At 42.8% G+C, this 24627-nt stretch overlaps 1 protein-coding gene across 3 annotated transcripts; it reads right to left on the bottom strand.

Moving 5' to 3' along the window:
* Nucleotides 1-720: 720 nt before the first annotated feature.
* HMGA1 (high mobility group AT-hook 1) lies at nucleotides 721-24247 on the bottom strand. Of its 3 annotated transcripts, none has more exons than XM_083173111.1 (6): nucleotides 24119-24247; nucleotides 15234-15336; nucleotides 12102-12170; nucleotides 9851-9946; nucleotides 2198-2248; nucleotides 721-1792 (listed from the first exon to the last, which is right to left on the bottom strand). In XM_083173111.1, the coding sequence occupies exons 2-6, from the start codon at nucleotides 15324-15326 to the stop codon at nucleotides 1742-1744; spliced, it is 360 nt and encodes a 119-aa protein (XP_083029237.1). In that variant the 5' UTR covers nucleotides 15327-15336; nucleotides 24119-24247; the 3' UTR covers nucleotides 721-1741. The 3 variants fall into 3 exon arrangements, with proteins under 3 accessions (XP_083029237.1, XP_083029236.1, XP_083029238.1); XM_083173110.1 differs by having other exon boundaries at nucleotides 24084-24237; XM_083173112.1 differs by having other exon boundaries at nucleotides 24091-24228.
* Nucleotides 24248-24627: the final 380 nt, after the last annotated feature.

The following is a 24627-nucleotide window of genomic DNA, read 5'->3' as shown; positions in this document are numbered from 1 at the left end:
AACATGAAATAAAGTTTGTTTACACACTGAATCTGAATGCCAACCCAATCATTTCCTTGCAGATATTTAGTGCAAGTTACATATCATGCCCTTAGTAGTGCTGGTACAGATGTCCCCAGTAGTTTTTAGCAAAAATAATAAAAAAAAAAAATTTTGGGGGGGGGGAATTTCTGGTTTTCAGAATTTGAATAACCGATCTTTGGATAAGGGATACTCAGCCTGTACTATTCACGCAGCTATCTAAAAAACGTAACTGTCTAATTTTGCTATCTAACCTTATCCTAGCCTTGTCCTCAGCCCTGCTTGCCCCTATCCCCCTCTGCCCCAATGGTTATGCTGCAAAAGTCTTTGCATTTAAGCAGAGTTTTTGTCATACAATTGGGTTCTTTGTTTTAGCCTGTTCTTTACCTAATTTCAAAACCTAGCTAGGCCAAGGATCTACACACTACTATATGTTAATTTTACTGCTACCCAATTTAAAAAGATATTGAACCTTGTACCATACAGTCAAAACACCAAACACCATTGCCTTTACAAGACATTCTGTTTTGCAAATTGCCTTCTAATGTTAAACTAATACATAGGTTTAGTCATCAAGACATTTAATTACTACTTTTCTAATATTTCCAACATTGAATCCACACACAGCAATAGCTACTATACCCAGTAAAAACAAGATATTAATAAGCAAATGTTTAAAGTGCATGTAATCAGGAGTCATTTTTGCACTAAAAATGTTGAACTTTATTGTCATTTTTAAGTAAACCATATAATCTAGTAGTGTTTTTCCCCAAGTCCAGACCTTTGGTGTCCCTGACCTCAAACGGGCACAATTTGACATACGGTCTTACAGCAGTAGAGGACTAGAATTTGTAAACACTAGCTTTGTAAAACAAAACCTACCACATTTTGTTCATCTTTATGCACATAAAACATTGAAGCAGACTGCTCATAAACACAATTATTAAACCTACAGTGCTCGTCAATACAGTAAAATCCGTCCTGCCACAGTTTAAGTTACAGAACGTTAACCTATACTTACAGTAGGTGTGCTCAGTTGGAGACACTACTGCAAAATCTGCTCTCATTCATCTGTGGAAAATGGATTTAAACTTAACTAGTTGGATGTTTATATGACATGAAATTCATACCTACAAAAGGAAAAAAAAAAAAAGTCTATGGACTTGTGGTCAAAAATACAGCACCATTTACAGTTAGCATTGACCGTAGTAACACCGTAGTTTCACGCCAAGTTTATTTCTAGAGGTGTAGTAGGCATTGTCTGAGAATATCTAAATATAGATCCATTTTTTAAATGCAAAGCAAGAAATGCGGTATTCACAGGTAATATACATGGCTGATGTTGTAGATGTAGTTTAGAATGGTCTAACGTAAGAGTAACCATGATTGTTTTTCAAATGATGTATAGTAACACAAAAGTTCAGTGTGCTCGAACTTAAGGTATTTAGGCAGCCAATTACTAGCCATCTAGGATACATAAATGCTGGCAGTGAAATAGAGGAAAGGCATAAGTTCAAATGTGTATTAGCACAGCAGTCTACAGTCAGACTGGCAGCACTAATAATGACCTGAGTATTGCAGCAGGAGGCATGAGTAGTTATGTCAGAGGAGTTGTTTTTTTTTTTTCAAATGGTGCTATAGGTTTGTCAGTATTTAAGTGAGCAAGACTAAGAAGATAGATTTTAGAAGAGGGATGAATATATGGGACATTGAGTTGAGGTCACTGGTCTTCTGAGGACTCTGCCGTTCCCCCCTCTTCTTCCGCATCCTCCTGAAAAAAAAAAAAAAAGTTAATGCAATAACCATTTAAAATTAAGGTAACAACTTTATATGATTGTGTAGTAATAGCGCAAACTACATTTGCAAGTCAACATTATGTACCTTCATTATGGGCGATACTATGCCAGACTACCAATGTAATATTAATTACACCTAAGCATGTAGACTAGTTACCAGCAGATGTGGTACTCAAAGTCCAGAACTCTTAAAAAGTAGTTGCATATAAAAAATGTCAGCCTTAAGCTTCCCCCTGACACCACATAATACTTACTTGCCTATTCTTATGCCTGAAACCCATACTCACACTCAGATTGCACAAGTGTTTAAATGTCAAATACAATACAAAAAACCTGCTCTAAACTGCAGAGAACGCCCTTACACCCTACACCAACCTTACCTGCTTTTTTGGAGCCTTATTTCTTCCAGTTCTTTTTCCAATCTCAGGTTTCTGAAGAGACAATAAACACACTGTTCACTAAACTTTAAAAGGAGAAGACCATTTTCTAGATACTACAGGAGATCAGTTCTTGTCAATTCTAGTCTGTATTAAAGTCATGCTTTTGTAAAATCAGTATTACGTAAAAACCCCTCACTAAAGCGGTCATCTTTTCTCCATAATCTTTGTAACTGCACAAAAAAAAAAAAAAAATCTGATACAACTGTTTGTGGATTGGTTGCAAGGCATGGTTGGTACATTTTTCAGAGCAAAAGATCAGTTTTGCAATCCATTACATCTATATATTAATAGCGCAATATAGTAATAAACTTCTACAATTCTGTGTCCTGAAATGTACACATTATATAAATATAATGCTCTTGATCAGTGCTTTATTTAAAAGTTACGTGGCAAAAGGTCCGCCATCCAATCATAAGCACAAACATTGAGCTCTTTGAAAATGCAAGAGGTCTGTTCACTTGGAACATGTGACCTGTTGGGGTGGTCTGGAACCGGTCAGTTTTGTGCAGCCACCCAAACTACTCCTAAGGTGGTGAATAGGGTTAGAACCAGGCACATCAGCTAGCTTGCCTTATCACTGGATACCAATTTACATGTCATTGTAGTTAAGTAATGTAAGTTAATGTAATGTCTCATGGCCCCCACATACAGCACGATATTCAGGCATTTTCTGAGCGATTCTAACAAATCGCTCAGAAAATGCCTGAAGATGCATGTAAATCGCTGTGTATATAGCCCACACAGCGATTTACATGCGCGCACCCGCCGTTCTGAATCTGTCCAAGATTCAGAACAGACGGGCTGTACAATTCAGAGCAGTCGCTCAGAAAGCTCCTGCTCATCTCCCGCATGTGTGGCTGCGGGCAGATGAGCAGGACTGAGCGACTGCGGACGCCGCAGACCCGCCGCACCCCGCACCGCAGAACCGCCGCACCCCTGACCTCCCTCCCCCACCAGCACCCATCGCCACCCCCACCCCACCTCTCCTCTCGGCGGCAGCATCGGGACGGGTCACGGAGATGTTAAAAAAAATAAAAAAAAAAATTCAAATTTCAAAATGGCCGCGGCCAGCCAATCACGGCTCGCCGCGTCATTGCCCCGCCCCCTAGAGCTGGCTATATTAGCCAGCTCGAGACAGGGTCGGGGCAGTCAGTCCGACGGCGGAGGAGGAGTGAAGAGCTCCTGAAGTCCTGGGAGGCGCGGCCAATGCAAAAGAGCTTAAAAGGCCGCCGCCCCCCAGGTGAAGAACACAGATGAAGAGGCAGAAGCCCTGGGAGGCGGCGGCCATGCAAAAGAGCTTAAAAGGCTGCCGCCCCCCAGGTGAAGAACACAGATGAAGAGGCAGAAGCCCTGGGAGGCGGCGGCCATGCAAAAGAGCTTAGGGGGCCGCTGCCCCCAGGTGAAGACCAGATGCAGTTTAATAAAATACTAAAAACTCTGTGTTTGTGTTTTTATTAAATAAAACATTTAAAACCAGTGTTTGTTGTTTTATTTTAATATTTCCTTTACAGGGGGGCTATAGGTACCGGCGGGCCTTTAATGCCCCACATGCTGGTACCTGTGGTTCTGCCAAGTGCCAGCATGTGGGGCAGGCTTGCTGGGACCTGTAGTCCTACTGTAAAAGACAATATTACTGTTAAATAAGCTATCAACCCTGCACCCACCGCCCAGGGGTGCAGGGGATAGCCCCGGGCTGCAGCCCAGGCCTGGGGTGCCCTGGAGAGGGGGGACCCCCTTATTTGGGGGGTCCCCACCTCCCCAAAAACTCCCGGCCTGGGCTGACTAGTTAGGGTGGGTAATGCTTTGGCCACGGGACACCATCAAGCGTGTCCCCTGGCTATGGCATTACACCCCTTGCTAGTTGAGCCTGGTGCTGGTCTCCAAAATATGGGGGACCCCTATTCATTTTGTCCCCCGTATTTTGGAAACCAGGGCCAGCTCAAGAGCCTGGTGCTGGTCCCCAAAATCAGGGGGACCCCACGCACTTTGTCCTCTGGATTTTGGGAACCAGGACCACTCAAAAAGCCCGGGGCTGGTCATGCCTGGGGGGGGGACCCCATGCCATTTTTTTTTTTACAAAATTATTGTCTGTATGACAGAGGATGAGACGCTGGACCCCGGACTTGGTAAGTATTTTTTTGTCAGCTCCCACTGTACCACCAACGTTTAATAGTTTGCATATGGGTTTGCATTCGGTTCAGGGGGAACCACTAGCCACCATGATTTTTTTTTTTTTTTTGGGGGGGGGGGTAGCATATTAGGGGAGGTGAAAGAATACTTATTAAAGAAGACATAAAGTTATGTGCTAGATGTGTTCAGTAATAATAACATTTTTGTGATGAAGTGCAGTGTTTTTACTTCACTTTCTGTGACAGATTTGAAATCTCCCATGCTGAATCTCCCATTATGAATCTCTGACACAAATCTCTCTGTATGTGGCTCATTGTCTGAAATGAGTCACAAGAGTGAAATCTCTTGTGCTGAATCTCCCGTTATGTATCTCTGGCACACATCTCTGCGTATGTAGGGGCCTTTAGAAGCCTGTGCAGATACTCGAGTAAGACCTAATTCTCCAGTGTCTGAACACATACCAAGAGTTAAGTAAAGCTCTAGACATTAAAGGTCTGCTTTAACTTTCCATGAAAAACTCCAAGGCAGCCATTTATAAAAGGAGTTACACTGGAGTCAGTCAAGTAGAGGCAGGAGAAACTAACCCCAGAAGTTATATAATGTGACTTTAACAGACAAAACACTACATATAGGACTGCCACACTCATACCTGCACAATTATCAGCTCTATTACTTATTTACCTCTGCAGCAATGTCTGCACAATTTCTACATTCCTTTATCCAGATAGGGCAATATTTAAAATAACAGCTGTAACCCTTAAGTCTACCCAGCAGATCACGTTTTGAGGATTTTGGTCTGTGGCTGCAACTAGGATAATGTGACCCAGCTTGGAGAGCCACAACACATGACCTGTTTGTGGCAAGTGGGGACTGGAGTTGAAAATCTCCAAATTAAACCTACCCCACAATAGTACTTTATGAATTGGCCCCAGTTGCTATTCACATTCTGCCTTGATGACTGCTGCAGTACTCTAGAGTAAACCTATTTGCAAAAATTAAATTGGCATAAGTCTCATATCATGATGTCCTAACATGCAGATGTCTACCACTCCTATAGAAATGCTCTAGGCCAGGAGAAGCCAACCCCGGTCCTCAAGAACTCCCAAGAGTTTGTGTTTTCCAAGTCACATGTGGATCTGTAGAATATAAATGCACCATGTTTGAAAAGGAGTTACCTGCTACACCTGTGCATTAGCTAGGTGGTCTGGAAAACATGAACTGATTGTAGCTCAGGGACCAGTCTTGTCTCCCCTGCTCTGGACACTAGTCTCAGCTATATTTATGGTTCCAAACCAAACAGGATTTGTTTTGCACAAATAATTGTTGGTAGGATTATTGAGGAGATTTAGACATATTAAAAGACAGAAATTCCTGCTTCAAGATCAAGAACATCTGACATGAAATTGTATCTTTCACCTTGTCCAAAACCTGCGCATTCCTTTCCTGAACTTTCCACAAATGTTCATAACCCTACTCTTAATACTCTAAAAAACATTGATCCCTGTTCCCTGTGCTTGGTCCAATAGAGTATCAGAATTCAAGCTCCTATTAATTCAAATTTGTAAAAAGAAAATTCTGACCCAAAGTCTCCTGATTTTCCATCTCCTTGCCCGACTTGCCTACACATACACTTTACAAGCCATATGAAAAAAAACCATCAAAAACAAAATACCATTAACAACGTAAATAACCGAGGAGCCGTATCTTCATTACACACTACCGAGTAAAATTATAAACCTGATTAAAGGTTGATTACATACTGCAGATCTCATTTTGGTGCAGACAAAGGTAGATATTAAAACCAGAATCCGTCTTCGGTTAGAAACCAGCATCTACAACAAACTAATATACTATGTTATTCCAAAAAAGGCTCCTCTACATCTGCATTTAGTGCTCACTTTTGATAGGTAGATTTGCTTGAAAAAGGTTTTGCTTATTTTTTTTTTACACTTAAGGAGTTTCTGGTAGCAAAGGTTTAAAAGTAGTATTAGATATGAATGTCCAATACAAGATAAATATTCCAGTGTCCACTTGCTTTTTGCAACGCAATATATCCAATTCCAAAACCATAGGCTCAAATATAGAATTGGTTCGTATACCCACTTTATTTTTTAACCTGATTGTGTCAGATTTGAATCCACTCAGCTTGGGATGTACTGATTTTGGGAGAGTTCTGGTTTGCAATTGGCATTCCAGTTCATCACAAGTGTTTGATGGTGGTGAAGGAATCTGAGGCCAGTCATGTTTTCACACAATAAAAAAAAAAAAAAAAAATTCAGTCCAGGCGCTAGTTTGTGGTTATAACCAGTGTAACAAATATGCATAGCAGTTGTATGGCTGTATAGAAGAGTGCAAACCCTCTAGCAAAAACACAGCAGCGCTGCTGTTTCCCAAGGAGGATACACTGTTTTTATACTAGTGCAGTGTTACATTTTTTTTATTTAAATTATGTTGATCAAAGACAAACAGTATAATGACATATATAGGTTAAAAGCAGAACGTAATTTATCCTACATTCACTGTTTAAGTAAACACAAATATAGTCCAATTAAATCTTAATGTCTCCACATAATTAGATTGGATTAATACCAACAGTGGATGGAAAACTCTTTAATGCTGTGGAGACTCAATGTAGTCCAGTCAATCTCCACATAGCAAAAGGTCACTCACCAGAAGTCTCTTAAGAGCCTTGTCTAAGGGTAACCGGGTGTAAGGCACGCGTATAGCTTAACCCTTTGAGTGCAAGCATCTATGAGAGATGTGCAAAATATCTGCTAAAAATGCCACAGACACTCACATTTGTTATACAATTTAAAAAAAAAATTGTAAAAAAAATATAAAGATTATATTTTCCATATTAAAGAGGTAAACAACATGAAGCGTCAATGCATTCCTCTGCTCCTGGCAGCTTTCTTAAGGTCTTGCAATGCATCGGGACATGCATGGAGACAGAGGAAGTTCCGTCTAAGGTTGCCTGTATACAGCCTGACAATGCGAAAGAATAGGGCTAATTTACAATCCTGCCATATACTCCAGATTTGTATTTGTCAATGTCGTAGCCGTTCGTAACTTTACATTTAACACGAAGCTGCGAACAGCAAATCAGCCACAGGAGTCAGGAGTCTGCTCCTGATCGGCTGGGGACGGACATGCAGCTTCTGAGTTTGTATGGTGTCTGGACTCGTTTTTTTTTTTTTTTTAAGTCGTGTATGCTTACTTTGGAACAAAGGACATGATTTACGCCAAAGGAGCTGGGGAATATAATTTCCACAGGTACTCCTATCGATTCTACATGAGGAGAAGTGGACCCTATAAATCAGGCATTCCCAACCACGGTCCTGAAGGCACACGACCAGTGCAGGTTTTAGTGATAGAGGCTTGAGTACAGGTGGTTTAATCAGAATCACTCAGGTACTAATTAAGTCACCTGTGCTCAAGCCTGGATATCACTAAAACCTGCACTGTTGGGTGTGGCCTGAGGACCGTGGTTGGGAATGCCTGCTTTAGATAATGTATGTATGGATGATTGTACTATGTATTCAAGTTTTATTTTCCATGGAGTCCGATTTGGTTTATTGGTTATATTGTAGAAATAAGACCCTGTAGACCCTTTAATGCCCCGCATGCTGGGACTTGTGGTTCTCAAAGTCCCTGCATGCGGAGAGGCTTGCTGGGACTTAGAGGACCACAACATAACCCAATAGTTATTAATTCTTAATCTTACACTTTATGGCTATCAGCCCAGTGCCCACCGCCCAGGAGTATTGGGGACAGCCACAGGCTTTAGCCATGGCTGGGGGTGCCCGGAGGGGGATCCCCATTCCCCCTGGGTCCCAGCCTGGGCTGGCCAGCCACTGGTTAATACTTTGGCCAGAGGAGCTTGTATAAGAAAAAAAAAAAAAAAAGTCTCCCTTGGCTGTGGCATTAGCCTACTGGATGCTTGGGCCCGTTACTGGTTTATAAAATATTGGGGACCCCTCCTCAGTTTGTTCCCTATATTGTGGGAACCAGGACTGGCCCATGAGCCTGGTGCTGGTTATAGACATACAAGGCGACCCCAGGTGAGACTTCTGATTAAAAGCCACCCGTGTTGGGACAACAGCTGAGTGGTCCGAGAAATGATGTCTGACAGCTGTTATCTGTTACCTGGAGATCGTCCAGGTAAGGGATGATGTTGATCCCCTGCAGCCGCAGCATCTCCGCAATTACCTTTTGTCAACCCCCTCTGTGCTGTGGACAGCCCAAAAAGCAGGTCACGGAGCTGGTAATGATCCTCCAGCAGGGCAAACTGCAGGTATGCCTGATGGGGAGGCCAGATCAGGATGTACAGGTAAGCATCCCTGATATCCAGAGAGGCCAGAAACTCCACCCTTTCCAGGCCAGGGATTACCGCCCTCAATGACTCCATTCTGAACTTGAACACTCGTAGATACGGGTTCAGTGATTAGAGGTTCAGAATTGGGTGCTCGGCACCATCTGGGATCCCCAAAAGGGGTTGGTATGCCCCCCATGCACGTGTGCTGCATAAGTTAACCATGGTACCCACCTAGCAGGGTCACCAGCTTCTGCTCTCCATTCAGAAATTCTTAGACGTTAGGGGTGTTCGCCAGCTGCGGGCATGTGCACCATGGCGCAATGACAGGTGGTACACTAACCCATTCTATAACGTGTTCCGGCAGCAGGGATCGGACCAGCACCTGAATAGGTCGGTATTTGTCCCCGTCCCCCCTTTCCCAAGCTTTCACGTTGAAGGCATGCTGCGTGTCCAAATTAAGTTTAAAATAATAAAGATTATTTTCTTGAGCTTCAGAGTGTGCATCCTCTGCTGACGGAACATTTTTCTAAATTGGGCTGTGGGAGGGTGCATAGAGGGGTGGAGCCAGCACAGCCTGTTTGAAGTTTTATGTGCACAGGCTCCTTAGGACCCCATCTCTACCCCATAGTACTACATGAATCCCCAGTATCCCTTATGGATGATAGAGAAATATCCATACTACACTATATAACTTTTGTTTGGCTGTAGCTCTAAATGTCTACCCTTTTGTGAGGAAAAACTAAATTGTTAAATCTTGTGACCTTTTATGGTTATATGGTTCATACACCATCTATAAGAATTGTAAGCTTGCGAGCAGGGCCCTCCTACCTTTTGACTGTCTGTTAATACCCTGTTGTATCACTGTCTCCTTTTGTAAAGAAAACGGAATATGCTGCGCTACTGTATATAAGAAACTGATAATAACTAAAAGAAAATTCTGCACAAAGAAACCTTTATATGAGCAAACACGGCTGATTTATGCAAGCAAATATGTGAGCAAGTTATATTACAGAAGGTGAATTTTTAGACTTAAAGATACCTTGATGGCACTATCCAACACGAGTTGATGGTAAGCTTCCTGTAAACACAACTTTAAAAAAATAATGAAACCTCATAAATTTAACGCAGCAAAGCTCGCCTATGATCACCTTGCTATTTGAAGTTTCCTTGTCAAGGTTTCCTTTCTTTGTACTACCTTTAGGGCGCCCACGTGGACGTTTTGTTGTGGGAGAACCACTTGGCTCCTGCAGAGACAAATTTCAGGCATCAAATGCTTAATAATTTAGTTTTACTCGTTTCATAACCTGAGATATATTGGAAAGATCAGATTTAAATCAGGTCAACTATTTTATACAGTGTTGCAAATTGTTGGATAGGGCTCAACAAACCTGATGGAACCTGCAATATGGACTATGCAGCAAATTTGTAAACTTATTTTGGAACTAGTTCCCAGCCGATGAAGTCACAGATCATGGGCGGAATGCACTAACATCCGCCTATCTCATTCTTACTAAACCGCATATGCACTAACATACAGTATGCAAATAGTAGCACAAGAGACAGCTCTTGAAATAAAAGCCGTCCCTTGTGATGCAGAGCCATCCCTGGACTTCTGGGTCTGAGAGCTGGGAGTCCCTCTGTGTATGCACAGAGTGACTGCCTGCGGGGCATGCTGGGATCACACACATCATTGCAGAGAGAAGGCCATAAGCTACTACAGGAAGCGGAGGGGCATTACAGCATACAAAAATGTGGTAAAAAAACCCCAACAGGGTTTTTACCACATTTCTACATTAGTGCATCCAGCCCAATAACAAACGTCAGTGCCGACAGCTGTGTACACCCAAAAAGAGCAACACCTGAATTGCTTCGTCTAGCACAATCCATACCTCCCAACATGACCCTCTCCAGGAGGGACAATGCTCTGTTTCTGGACTTCCCTCTTAATTTAGGATTGCTATCACTTGTGTGGAAACACCTTTCGGTACTTGTGTAGTTTCACAGCGATTCGCTACGATACATTGTCAGCGTAGTGTCCCAGCGGCAGCCCTGCGTAGTGTCCCAGCGGCAGCCCTGCGTAGTGTCCCCACGAGCTGCAGCTTTGTCCCCGGCAAGCCTAGTGAGTGCCTCTCAGCGCAGGTAACCACCAGATCCCCTGCACTGGTGGACACCGGCGGAAAGACACTCCATCTGCCTGAGACGCACAAGTGCCTCATACGCTTGTGTGTCTCAGTAATTCTTGCGGTAGGGTACGGCAGCCCTGCTAGTGTCCGCTTCAGGGAGACAGTCAGGGCTAGGGGTTCGGTAGTGCTTGAGTCTCGTGCACAAAGGGGGGCGGGGGGGGGGGGGGGGTGTGCATCTCATGCACAATAACAAACACATTTGCCAGAGCTCCATGTTACATACTGGCAAATGCCTCCATTTCAAACTATCTACATCAGCCCAAAGCGTGGCGAGCGCAGGGGTAGGCATCCCCTGGTCCTGTTCTTACCCCCACTATTCATGTTGGCCTGGAGTTGATTTTATAAAGTGAGGCGAGCGCATCGAGCACTACAGCGTGGTGAGGGCAGGCAGAATACAAGTCAAGTAATCCGGGTACGCTCACCACACTTTATAAAATAAACTCCATGCCGGCATGGATAGTAAGGGTATGAACAGGCCGGGAGGACGCGTATCGCGTCCGCTCACCACGCTTCGGGCTGACGTGGATAGTGGGGGTGTTTCAGGAACACATTCACACCTGTTATGTCAGGCAGGTTAAAAATGGTCAATGGTTCCCACACAACGTGATAAGCACTGACACAACGCTAACTGACTATGCTAACTGCGTAAGCTCCGGTTAGGCATGAACGTACACAGTCAGACACTACACTGGCCGCTGGAACAGTACGCCGATGCCGACAGGGACACTACGCTGACTACGTAAGTGCCACCATGAAAATACATAAGTACCCACCTTTCTTATACATGAATCTGAATAAAACATGCAATGGCATTCACACATTAAGAGGGAAGTCCAGAAACAGAGCATTGTGTCCCTCTGTGTTTATCTGAAATCATTGTAGCATATAGGGCCAGATGCACGAAGCTTCAAAAAGTGATAACGTGGAGAGTGATAAACAACCAGCTTCAAACTACCATGTTAAAGATTGGGCCTGAAAAAATGACATTTAGGAGCTGGTTGGGTGGTGGGTTATCACTCTCCACTTTATTGTTTTTGAAGTTTGGGACATTCGGCCCATATTCTGTTCTCTATATTTTATGAAAAGCTATTCTGTACTTAACAGATTTAAAATAATATGGTATAAAAACATTAAAAACCTTGAGCCCTATTGAAGAATGAGCAGAATATTAATATTATGCTCTCTTAGCTAAATACATTGGTATTGTATCACTTACTGTGCTCTCTTGTGCATCACTTGGTAATTGGGAAGGGGAGCTGGGTTTGTCAGGCTGGCTTGAAGACTCCTTAGTAAAAGAAATAATGTATATGTTAATTTGCACAGTGTTGCTACATCACATTTTAGGGGGTAATCAATGTTGATTCCAATTGTTGGAATATTGTCCATTTCAGACTTCAGTCAGAAGATTGAATTTCAACCGTTGAATTGACGATATGCCAACTGTTGGAAATGTTCAGCAAAGTCAGATACACAATTCAGTCAAAAAGTGGAATCTGCAATATTTCCAACAGTCTGGCATTAGATGTGTGCTGATATTTCAGTTTTCGACCACATTAAAGGCATGCACACATTGATTGCCCCCTTAGTAATTTAGGGGCAGATTTATTAAACTTGGAGAAGAGATAAACTGGAGATAAAACTGAGAAAAGGTAAAAGGAGACAAAGCACAGCCAATCAGCTGTGTTTGAAAAAGACAGTTGGGAGTTGATTGGCTGTGCTTTATCTCCTTTTACCTTTTCTCTGCTTTATCTCCAGTTTATCTCTTCTCCAAGCTTAATAAATCTGCCCCTGTGTTCCAAAGGCTTACACATGTTCATACTTTGTTTGTTTAGGACATTCATATAAAAACGCTACAGTACATTTACATTGCACTACTAACACCTCGAGGGTCACCTTCCAAAAATGTCGATCATACCCATTTATACCTTCTTACAAGCAGTGAAAAACCTGGTATAAAAAGTAATGGAATATGATGGTGCTATATAAGTAAATAAGATTATCTACTTTTTGGTGTGTGTATACTACACATTCAAAATGAGGGAGAATAAATCTGATCTCATATTAGTAATTCCCTGAAGCAGCAATGCTTGAATAAAAGTTTGTCAAATATAATCAAGATTCAAGTCTAAAAAAAAAAAAAAAAACAAAAAAAAAAAAAAACGAATTCAGACTTTGAAAATGGTATTTTAGGCATACTACTCCAGGTAATGGTTTATCCTGCAATTTAATAGGGTCAATGCTCAAAAAGTCCATACACTGTATACTCCTGACCGCTGGTCATCTGTAAGTATCCAGACAGGGGTAAGGGAAGCATACTTATCCTCCCCTTAACCCTCCCTTCAGGCGGCCTAAGCCTAACACTCCCCCCATTAGTGACTAAACCCAACACACACAGCCTAACACCAAGTCTCTTCACTAGCGTAAACCTAAATCCCCCTTCCCTGGCCACCCATTACTGCTGTAGGGCTAGCAGGAGATATTTATATTGGGGCCATGCTGTGGTATACATTGTTTAGTGTGTACCCAAATTTACAATTTACCTGTAAATGGCAATCAGGTGGTAAGAGACTTTAGTAGTAAGTCTGCAAAGTTGCTTTGCATCTTGGATTAACACAAATAGGATATGTAATTAATGTCATAGCAACTTAAAAAAACACTGCTATTTAATCTGCACACTGTACCATTTTGGCAAAAATGTGACTTCAATTATCTGTAGCACGGAAAGAAAATTCGTATCAGCACTGCAATCTGCTACTTTAATCCCTCAGAAATAACTAATTGAAGGGATGTTACTAGTCACAAAATCCCCATATTTAAAAAAAGATGGTCTTGATAAAGTTACCCCTAGAGGTAACGAAACGTGTCAGCATCAAAGGCAGCAGCTCCATGATGCTGCTTGTGAGAAGCTGCCGCCCAGTTGTCTGTGCAGTGCAAAGAGCCTGCTGCCAGCGCAGCTGCCTGTCTTTGACAGATGCAGGCTGTGGCAGCAGCAGTGTCGGAGAGGAGTGGGGAGAGCACCTCTCAGGGACAGCGCTTACCTGCTTTGCTGAGCAGGTGGCCCTGCATGGACAGAGCTAAAGTGCCAGTAAGCCAGCTTCTGTAATATGTCAGACACAGCCTGTCACATAGCAGTTAGTAGCTGAATAGCTGGTACTTTCTCTTCTCTATCCAAGGCTTATTACATGAGCCATTCATGCCTTGTTGTTGTGCATTATTATTATTTAGGAATTCTATTTACATTTTTTTAACCTTGAGATAAGTGGATTTGACAGGCCTTCAAGAAGATGCACACATTTCACATTGTCAGGTTAATTTACAAACCTACTGCAAACTTGGTCATTCGTTATGTCCAACAACATGTTGAGTTAGTCATTCTCAGCATAGAGGGGTATTCAATCTGTGTTACCGTCTGTTGGAACGTCCCGACAGTTGGAATTCCAAGTCATTCTCAGCATAGAGGGGTATTCAATCTGTGTTACCGTCTGTTGGAACGTCCCGACAGTTGGAATTCCAAGCCATTTTTGTCCCACTCGACAGGCCCTCGACAGTTGGAATTCAATGTTCCGACTGTTGGAGAGTGGGCGTGTCGGCAAAAATGTCCACAGATTGTCGAAAAATTAGAGAATTTGACAACCTGCGGGCATTTCCGTCAGATCTTACTTATTTTAAAGGATAAGCTGACCACACACCTAAAGATTTACGGTCCATTCTGACTGGTTGGAAAAAAAATCTTATAATACAATATATGTAGATCATGAATAATTTGGTCTTAAACCGTGGAAAACAAAAAATGGTCAGACAAATTGGTTAAGTCTATTTGTCAGCTTTCTGTGATTTCAGAACAAATGGTCAATTGTCCCATGCTCCCATACAGTGCCAGATATTAGAGTCAAAGTGCCCGATTGGACAATAAATCTTGTTCAGGAATATTCCTATAAAAAAACTTTCCATGGTATTCCAATTTATCCATCTATAAAGCAGTTAACTCCTTATTGCCATCGGTCCTATCAGGGAAAGGAATAATCCTTATCAGCTCACCCATTTCATGATCACCCCTTTACAGGATCACTCATTTGTAATCATATTATTCATTACAAACTGCAGCTCAATATGTATAGGCTGCTAAGTGAACTTATTACAAGGAAAACAAAGGTTTAAGGCTGCCTAGAGTTTTTTTCTGAAGACTTCCTTTATCTACACGCAATTTCTTCGTTAAGCCCACTACTATATCCTTATTGGCAATGGGAATGTTGATGACATTATTAGACTGCACAACTACTGAAAATGGAGACTCCGCTCACTGTATCAAGAATGACAAAACAAAGTACTACTGAAGGGTTATTCCTACCTGTGGCTTTTTTCGTGGACGACCTCTACCACGTTTCTCCGTTGCATCTGCTGAATCCCCTTTTGCAGTTGCTTTAGCTTTTGAGTCACTCATGATGAGATTTCTGCAAGAGGGTGCAATCTCAGTTATATTTGGAATTTATAGAGCATATGTTTATCTTTGGTCTTGTAAAGACACCTCGTCACAAAATAATTTTAATAAATAAAAACATGTGTGAAAGTCTGACCAGACAGATTACACTCTTTATATGGTTACTGTTCTTGCATTGAACACAACTGCAACACACAATTCTGTACAATTGTAAATTCATTGTTTATCGGTATGCAGTATTGGTTTAGACACTTTACTGTACACAGCTAATCACAGCCGCAGCTTTAGTGATTTCAGCACAGCAGCTACTAAGAACCACCCTAATTCTCATTGGCTGCTGCTGGATGACCTCGGCGACCAATTGGTTAAAAGGTCTATGGTCGAAGCTTTGGCCACGACCGGTATAAGTCCTTGCATTTTCTGTCTATGTATTATAATGGGCACTATTGCAGGCAAGTCCTGTACACATTTAATGCGGCCGGCAAGGGGATTTGTATAGTGAGGATTGCTTGTTTTTGGCAAGGATCCCCGAAAACAAGCCATCCATGCCATCTAGACCACTCGCCGTATTCTTTGTTCTGGGGAAATCCTCACCATCAGAGTATGGCAAGAATTACCCTGAACGCTGAGGTTCGTCACAAATGCAGCATGCTAGAAGCATATAGCCAGGAGACTCGCTGTTTTGACAGCAGCACTCGCTGTTTCCGCCACGCTTTTTAGAAACTGCGTGGTAGAAATGGTGAGTGAAGGGGGTGGGTTGAATACAGAGGGTGGGCTATGACTGCATTGAATATACCCCAATGCATCAGCATTAGATGTTAGGACCAACCTGATTTTACCATGAGGTGGGCATGCATTTTTAAAACCACCAGAATCTCAACTGTGCTCCAGTTTAAATTGTAGAGTTTATTATAATAGCATTTTCCAGTATTCTTAACACTTAAATGCAGGCGTAAACTTAACTTTAACTGCAATATGCCATTTGGGTTAAGACCACTTATGACTTTCACTACAGTAGTACGACCCTTATCCAAATTATTCTGAAAACCATAGTCTCCAAAATGTACCTTTTCTTGGCTTTAAACCTACTGGGTACATCTTACTGGAACTAGAGGGGGAAATGGCACGAAAAGTGTGCAAGAAAATGGTTGCTTGGCACTCAAATTCAGTGTCTGAGGTAGTACACAAACTTTGATTCAAGTTTTAAAACTTTGTTTTCTGCACAGATAAAATATATGTGTGTATTTCATGTGTTTGATGTGCTTATACAACATAAATGCAAGAGACCTCAAATATAAAAATATACCAAAATACGGAATAATCCATTATCCAAAATGGTCAATATCAACTTAAACATCCTGATCAGCAGTCAAAACACAGGTGCTAGAATCCCGACAGCATGACCTGCACTGAAAACATGACAGGGTCTCTTAGCATTAGGCAGTGAGGGGTACAATTCAGTTGTACTGAACTATTTCTCCCATTTAAATAGGCTGTTTATACACCCACAGTATCAGGATTTAATGGGTTTTATTTTTATGAATTGCTGCTCAGCCAGTGATTCCCAGGAGGTATTGCTACTTGTACTGCTCCATAATGCCAATGAGACTGGGAAGTGAATAGGATTTATGTAGCCAGCTTGTCTACACAGACACATGCATGCAAAAATGCAACATTTATTTAAGACCGCACTGGATGGAGTTGGCGTTAGCCCATCTGCATTCAGTGGGGTCAATCTTTTTAGGTGATGAACTTGGGTGCCGGACAGGGTCCCAACAGTCATTTACCCAACATGTCAACACTGACAGCCCGGATCCCGACAGCCACTGGCTATTCTCCCTTGTGGGGGTCCATGACCCCCATAGAGGGAGAATAGAATAGGTGGTGAGCGTGGTGAGCCACTGTGCCCACAAGGGGCTTTGTTGTGCTCACCATGCTGTATGAGTCCAGCCAGGCGGAATCCCAATGTCGGGCTAATGACTGTCGGGATCCCGACCGTCAGAACCATATACCGCACCTGATGAACTCATGGGTGCGAGCCTTTGCCGAGGCCACATTTCATGGCAGCTGAGATTCTCAAAAGTAGGGCCAATTTCAACAGCCCAAAGGGTGATCGTGTGGAATTGGATTGACCCCAGTGTTTGTTACAGACTATTAAAACATTCCAGGATGGAAGCCAAGCATTCTTCCCAACATGCATTGCTTTGGACTTGGGGCTGTATTCAATGGGTGTCAATATTTTCAACAGCTGGAAATACTGGCACACACCGATTCAATGCAGCCGTTTTCAGCAGCATTTTCACCCATGCAGATTTGACTTTGTTAAAAGTCGAATCTGCATCGAAAATGGCCGCCAAATTGTGAAAATTGGCCTTTTTCACCGAAAAACACGCTGTCCATGTGTTTTCCGACCGTCTGATAGACTGTATACTGTAGGTCAATATACTGTAGGTCAAATGTCGGAAGTATCAGCACAGTGACTAACCGCTGATCCTTTATAAATGGAAATTGCATTATAATATTTATTAATGAAATATTAGCAAAATTCATATTCCTCACCACCATGAAAATCAAGCTTAAGCATCATACACATGGGCGAATTGTGTTGCTGAGCGATCTACTTAGCAGTATTGCTGGTTAGATCGCCCATACACAGCAATCTGTGCTAACCACTGCTTTCTTTAGCACATGCAGGCGATCTATCTTGAGCTTGACTGCATGTGCTAAAGATTTGAATGGTCGATGGCGAAACCGCGCATTGCCATCACTATAGACTGGGTGATGTGTGCTTAATTTCTAAGCGATGTAGACAGTGAGCTTAATGGAACACAAATGCCAAAATCCATATGCGCATAGGGTAGATCTGGTAAGATGCATGTAGGTAATTTATAACTTATTTAGGCTAATCGCATGCCTTGCTATAGAACTGTCCGTTACCCAGTGTTTCAGTTGCACACTATGGGCGGGATTCTCTAACATCCTCCGCCACACATCACCGACATTCGCATGGTTAATAATCACATTTGCACTAAAATATGTGATTATTAATGCAAAGGACAGCTCTTGTGTTAAGAGCTGTCTTTTGCATTGTTGCCGACAATGTGCAGCGGTCCCCCCTCCCTCTCTGGATTCTTACCTGGCTGGCAGGACTCCGCTTCCTCCTCCCTGCACGGAAGAGGTGCAGGGAGTAGGAGGTCACTGGTCCGGGAGTACGAAGGATAGCCCATAGGCTTCTATAGGGTTACTGAAAAAACAAGGGCTTCCCGACAACACCGCACCTCCAAAATCTGCAGCTCGGTTTCTATCTCAGGAGCACCACTCCTCCACAATACAGATATACAAAGAAAAAAAGATAGAAACCAAGCGCTGATCCTATTCACAATTGGTGGGAGTAGGTTCAGGTAGGACCTTGTCTCAAACCGCCCCCAGAGTGTATTTCTTCAGCTGTAACAACCTAATGGACCACACTGACCTTAGTGATGGTCCCTATGTACACATAGCGTTTTCTTTTATTCTTTTCATTCAAAGGTCATCTACTGCTTCAGAGGTTAAGGGTGGATGTACTGACCTGGGTATTGGTCCCTATGTTCACATAAGGGTTTCTTTTCTGAGCTCAGGTTCCCCCAGATCACAACACCAGTACTGATAGCAGGTTTCTTTTTCCAAAGATGTTATTGCTCCAAATAAAAAGTAAATCCAAACCAGATAAAAATAGTATTAAAAACTGCACAGGAGCCTTCACCAGGTGGAACCAACAAAAAACATTGTAATCCTCCTCACCCGGGATGAGATTGGGATGGAATGTCCGCCCAGATGGAATAAGGCAAATGTTGATCCTTCCTGGTTCTGGCCTTCTGATTACACCAACGCGTTTCTGACAGGGTCCTGAGGAAGGATCAACATTTGCCTTATTCCATCTGGGCAGACATTCCATCCCAATCTCATCCCGGGTGAGGAGGATTACAATGTTTTTTTGTTGGTTCCACCTGGTGAAGGCTCCTGTGCAGTTTTTAATACTATTTTATCTGGTTTGGATTTACTTTTTATTTGGAGCAATAAAACTTTTGGGAAAAGAAACCTGCTATCAGTACTGGTGTTGTGATCTGGGGGAACCTGAGCTCCGAAAAGAAACCCTTATGTGAACATAGGGACCAATACCCAGGTCAGTACATCCACCCTTAACCTCTGAAGCAGTAGATGACCTTTGAATGAAAAGAATAAAAGAAAACGCTATGTGTACATAAGGACCATCACTAAGGTCAGTGTGGTCCATTAGGTTGTTACAGCTGAAGAAATACACTCTGGGGGCGGTTCGACACAAGGCCCTACCTGAACCTACTCCCACCAATTGTGAATAGGATAAGCGCTTGGTTTCTATAGGGTTACACCATCTTGAACTGGCGTAACCCCCCCCCGCCCCGAAGCCTGGTGGTGGGGCTTTGCTGCATATGAAAATGCAGTAAAAAACCCAAGGTTATGGCATTTGTGCACCTCGCCCTATGGCTTTAGTCACATGAAATAATTGCACAAGGGACAGCCTCTCGCAGTGCCAGGTGACTTGAGTCTTTGCTGAAAGTGTGCATAAATAAAATAATTGAAGTAACAGCTATGATAAATTGCATTAATTTGAAAGACGACATTTGTAAGTGAGATCAAATCAGTCTTAAGCAGCCCATACACGCTGCTATGAGGGCGTGCTTTCCGTGCTGTACTAGCACAGATCACATTGCATTGCATGTGCATCCGTTGTGCATGCAATGCGATGCACATACTTTTTGTACTTAGGTTTCATCACATTGCATCGCATTGCATGCACAACGGATGCACATGCAATGCAATGTGATCCGTGCTAGTACAGCACGAAAAGCACGCCCACAAAGCAGCGTGTATGGGCTGCTTTATTCTATGTACAAAGTGCTACAATGGAGTCGTAGCATCTTTGATTTTGTACAGGTTTCATTCAAAGGAGAAAATGTATCAAAGCTTGGAGAGGTACCACCCAATCAGCAAATGTCAGTTTTCAGCACAGACTGCACAGTGACAGTTAGAAGCTGATTGGTTGGGATTTTAGCCCTTTGGATGCATTGATAAAGCTCCCCCCTAATTCCCATAAGACCCAAAATTTAGTTTGACATCCACGTAAACTACAATTGGGAAAGGTAAAGTGTGTTGAACGTAGAGGTAACAGGGCCAAAGCATGCTAAGGGAAGTGAGCCATGCCTCTACTCATGTCGATTGCTTGTGTCAACCTTTTTTCCATGTCAACTATGTAACATAGCAACATAGTAGTTTAGGTTGTTCAAACTTTTATAGGACCTTTTAGTGGGTGTTGTCTAGATGTTAAATCCCCATTTGAATGTTTTACTTCGATTCCAACTTGGGCTAAATTTTGTTTATTAGTTGTACCCCTGGATGTTTTTATCCAATAGATGCTTGTTCAACCGTAAGTTAAATGTATTTATTGCGTCTTCTGGCAAAGAGTCCCGTACTTTTATTGCCCTGATTGTAAAAAAGCCTTTCCTTCAGAGGGTACAAAACCTTCTCTTCTCCAGCCTGAGCGCATGCCCATGTGTCCTAGGGCGGGATGTATTAATATACATCGCCGCCCTTCGCCGGGTTACCGCCGCGATGCTGCCGCATATGTACTAACATATGCGTCTGGCATCGCGGTGTGGTAACAGACCCCCCACGATATCTGTACTGTGGTCTGCGGGGGGTCTCCTCCCTGCCGGCTCCTGATGCCTACACGCCGGGGACAGCTAAGCAGGCTGTCCCCGGCGCGTCCTCCCGCCTGCAGCCGGAAGGACGTCCAGCTGCGTTGAATGGGGTTGAGGAAGGGCTTACCTTCCGGGGTCCTGGAGGACCTGCAAGAAGGTAAGCCCAAGGGAGGGGGAAAGGGGGGTCGGCGAGGCGGCGGGGTTGCGGCGAAAAGAAGCCCATAGGCTTCTATAGGGTATCGCCACCCAGAGGGTGGCGATACCCTGCCTGGCGAAAACGGGGCGGACGGGTAATAGTACATAGGAAAATGCGGTAAAACCCCTGTTTTACCGCATTTTCCCTTTAGTACATCCCGCCCCTAGTCTCTAACTGTAAAGACAATAGGGTGTCTGACCGTTAGATTGTCCCCTGATATATTTGTGCATTAAGCACGTGTCCTTAAAAGTCTCTTTTCCAGCGCAAACATTCCTAATTTTGCTAATCGGCCCTCATAGAATAATGACTCCAACCCTTTTGTTATCCTTTTTGTACAGGCTATTACCTTGTTGGCTGCTACATGACACTGAGCACTGCGCTCCAGTTTGTGGTTAGTTTGGACTCCTAGGTCCTTTTACAAATCTTTATTTACCCAATTCTAGCTCATTTAGAGATTGTAAATAGTACACTGGTGAGGTCTTCCAAGACGCATAACCTTACATTTATCAACATTGAACCTCATTTTCCATTCACTCATCTAGTTTATTTAAACCCCTCTGCAGCTTGGATACATCCTCGTCTGTTCTAATCACCCTGCACAGTTTTGGGTGATCCGCAAAGATGGATACTTTACTTCGTATTAGCTCCTCTACATCATTAAGGAATGTTAAATAGAAGTGGCCCCAGCACCAATCCCTTTGGAACAGCACTTAAAATAGGTATTCAACCTGAAGATCTACCACTACTTTCTGTATTATCCTGCAGCCATTTTCTTACCCATCTGCAATTTTGTATCTGCTTAAGTACTGTGTGGTAAATTAGTATCCCTTTGAGGTGTTTCGCTGCATCCAGGCAGATGGAGGCTAAAGTGGAGTAAATACTAGACAATATGTTGTTTGATACGGTGGATTGCACAAGCATATCAGATACATCTAAACTGTAGTTACCGAGAATGCGCGGTCCCACGGGTCACCAGCGACATACTCTGTAAGCCCTACATGCAGGTTTGACTGAGAATGTCAGGCTGGGTACACATCATATAGTGCATGAGGTAGGGTTGGATATCAGAAGCCCACCATCAAGCAATGGCTGGGCATCAGCCATCAAATCTTTTGATTTGATGGTAAGTGACCATCGCATTCAAAGAATTTGATTTGAAAAAAATAAAAGGCCATGATGTATACCTGCACAAAACCTCTGCAGTGTGTCTGGGGATGGGACCATTGCAACACTATCAAATGTTTACCATTTGATGGCGGAAAAACATCTGAATGCAGCCAAATGGTAAAACCACTACCATCGCAACAGAAACACTAATTGTTGTGAACCATTGAGATGTGATGTCCATCATTAGCAGAACATACCTGTAGGGCTTCTGACCATGTAATATAAGCTTAATTTAACATAAATGTTAGATAGAGGGAAAGCTAGCTGGATTTAGGGCAACATGGTCCTAAGTTGAAGATTATGGAAGTCTATATATAGGGCCAGATGCACTAAGCTTCAAAAAGTGATAAAATGGAGAGTGATAAACAACCAGCCAATCAGCTCCTACCTGCCATGTCACAGACTGTTTGAAATAGGTAAGGCAGGAGCTGATTGGTTTGTTTTATACCAGTATCCATTTTATCACTTTTTGAAGCTTAGTGCATCTGGGCTGGCCCATAATGAGAAGCAGAGGAGCCGTGACCAGTGGTATATGGGTGTGGTCCACAATATCAGCCTGTTGTCTCCCTAAATGTGTAAAATGTGTAAAAGGTCATATTTTTTTCAGAAAAAGAGGACACGTTTAACATTATGATTTATGGCCAAATGTGTGACAAGCTGATAATCTTTCCATCACGTACATGCATAACTCATAACATGACTCACCTGGAGGGACAGGATGCTCTATTCCTGGACTTCCCTCTTAATTTATATACAATTACCATCACCTGTTCTAACGTTCATTATTAAGAAAGGTGTCTCACCACAGGTGTTGGTCATCATAAATTAAGACCGTGCAGGAACAGAGCATGGTGTCCATCCTGGAATGGTTCATGTTGGGAGATATGTATACATGCCTATCGCTACTTGTAGACCTGGAGCTGTAGTCCTATCCACCCCATTGTTAGAGATCATTACTCACAGGAACAACACTGTCAATAATGATGTCCTGGATACATTTTTCTGCTGCAATGGATGCTTCTGCTATTGTTAATATATACTGTATGCTCAAGTCTTAAATATGCCAATTGCATTTAATGGAATTAAAAAGGGACCTGGGAATAGTAAATTTGTACGATAAAAAAAAAAGGGATCCACAGAAAGGACATTTTCAGGGACAACTGTACCACAAGACACTGGACTCTCCATGGAAATTAGGAACACTTCAGAAACTAGAAAAGGAAATGAGAGAAATTCTATTTAACACACCCATTCCCTAGGTAAGTGAAATGCAACAAGCCAGCCAGTGTGCAAGTTTGGTCACAATGAGAATGGAGGACTTTATCAAGTAATCATTCAGCGACCGGAGTCCACGCCACAGCATGCATTGCAAACTCATTCATCTTCCGCGCCTAACCCACCAGATCTCCATGACGTCCACATAGGATTTCAGGTATAATCACACACAACAGAGGATTTCCCATCCACACTGTGGGGCATAGACATTACGGACAATAAACCTGCACTAGGTCGCCCATTCCCGGCACCCTTTTTTCCCGGTGGCCGTGCAATCTATACGGATATATAGGTCTCTCGGGTAGGAGCGTTCTTACACAGCAACATTACATGTCACCGCCACGGCACGTCTGTATATAGCACATTCTCATAGAATATTGGCAAAATAACGATGAAAGCGCATACCTTTTACCTGGAAATGGGCACTGCTAGATCCTTACCCCCTATTATATGTGTAGGAAAGGCCAATTCCCTCCACTCCTTCCCGAGCCTATATTTATGCAATCAGACCAGATTAAAGGCTTGAGAGGGCGTGTTTGTGTCCCGGCGATGTCATCTGTGGGGAGGGTTTATACAATGCATAGGGAGGAAAGGCGTAGTCATTTCATGCTGTAGTGCAACGCAACCACCATATTATTATTGTTACAATGCACTTAGCATAGTAACCGTGGGGTTTGTGTTGTAGCCGTGTATTGCAGGTGTGCAAGAAGTACACACTTGACATAGCCACGCCTCCTTCTGCACACACCAGTGTAATGCCACAGTGTAATGCTAGTGTAAAGCCACAGATTGCATTTGGGGGTGATGTGTGCTGTGTGTGCTGTACTTTTAGGTCAAATCAAAAAATGTGTTGCCAGAAGTATGGAGACATGTTAAAACATGAGCATCTATTAAACTAAATGGTTAAAAGGCTCCTATTACCTAGTATAGCAAGAGCCAGATTAATATT

This window comes from Crinia signifera, chromosome 2, assembly GCF_055691185.1.
Source record: "Crinia signifera chromosome 2, ASM5569118v1, whole genome shotgun sequence".
Classification (NCBI taxonomy): domain Eukaryota; kingdom Metazoa; phylum Chordata; class Amphibia; order Anura; family Myobatrachidae; genus Crinia; species Crinia signifera.
The sequence above is the reverse complement of the archived record's forward strand: the minus strand, read 5'-3'. Positions and strand labels throughout refer to the sequence as shown.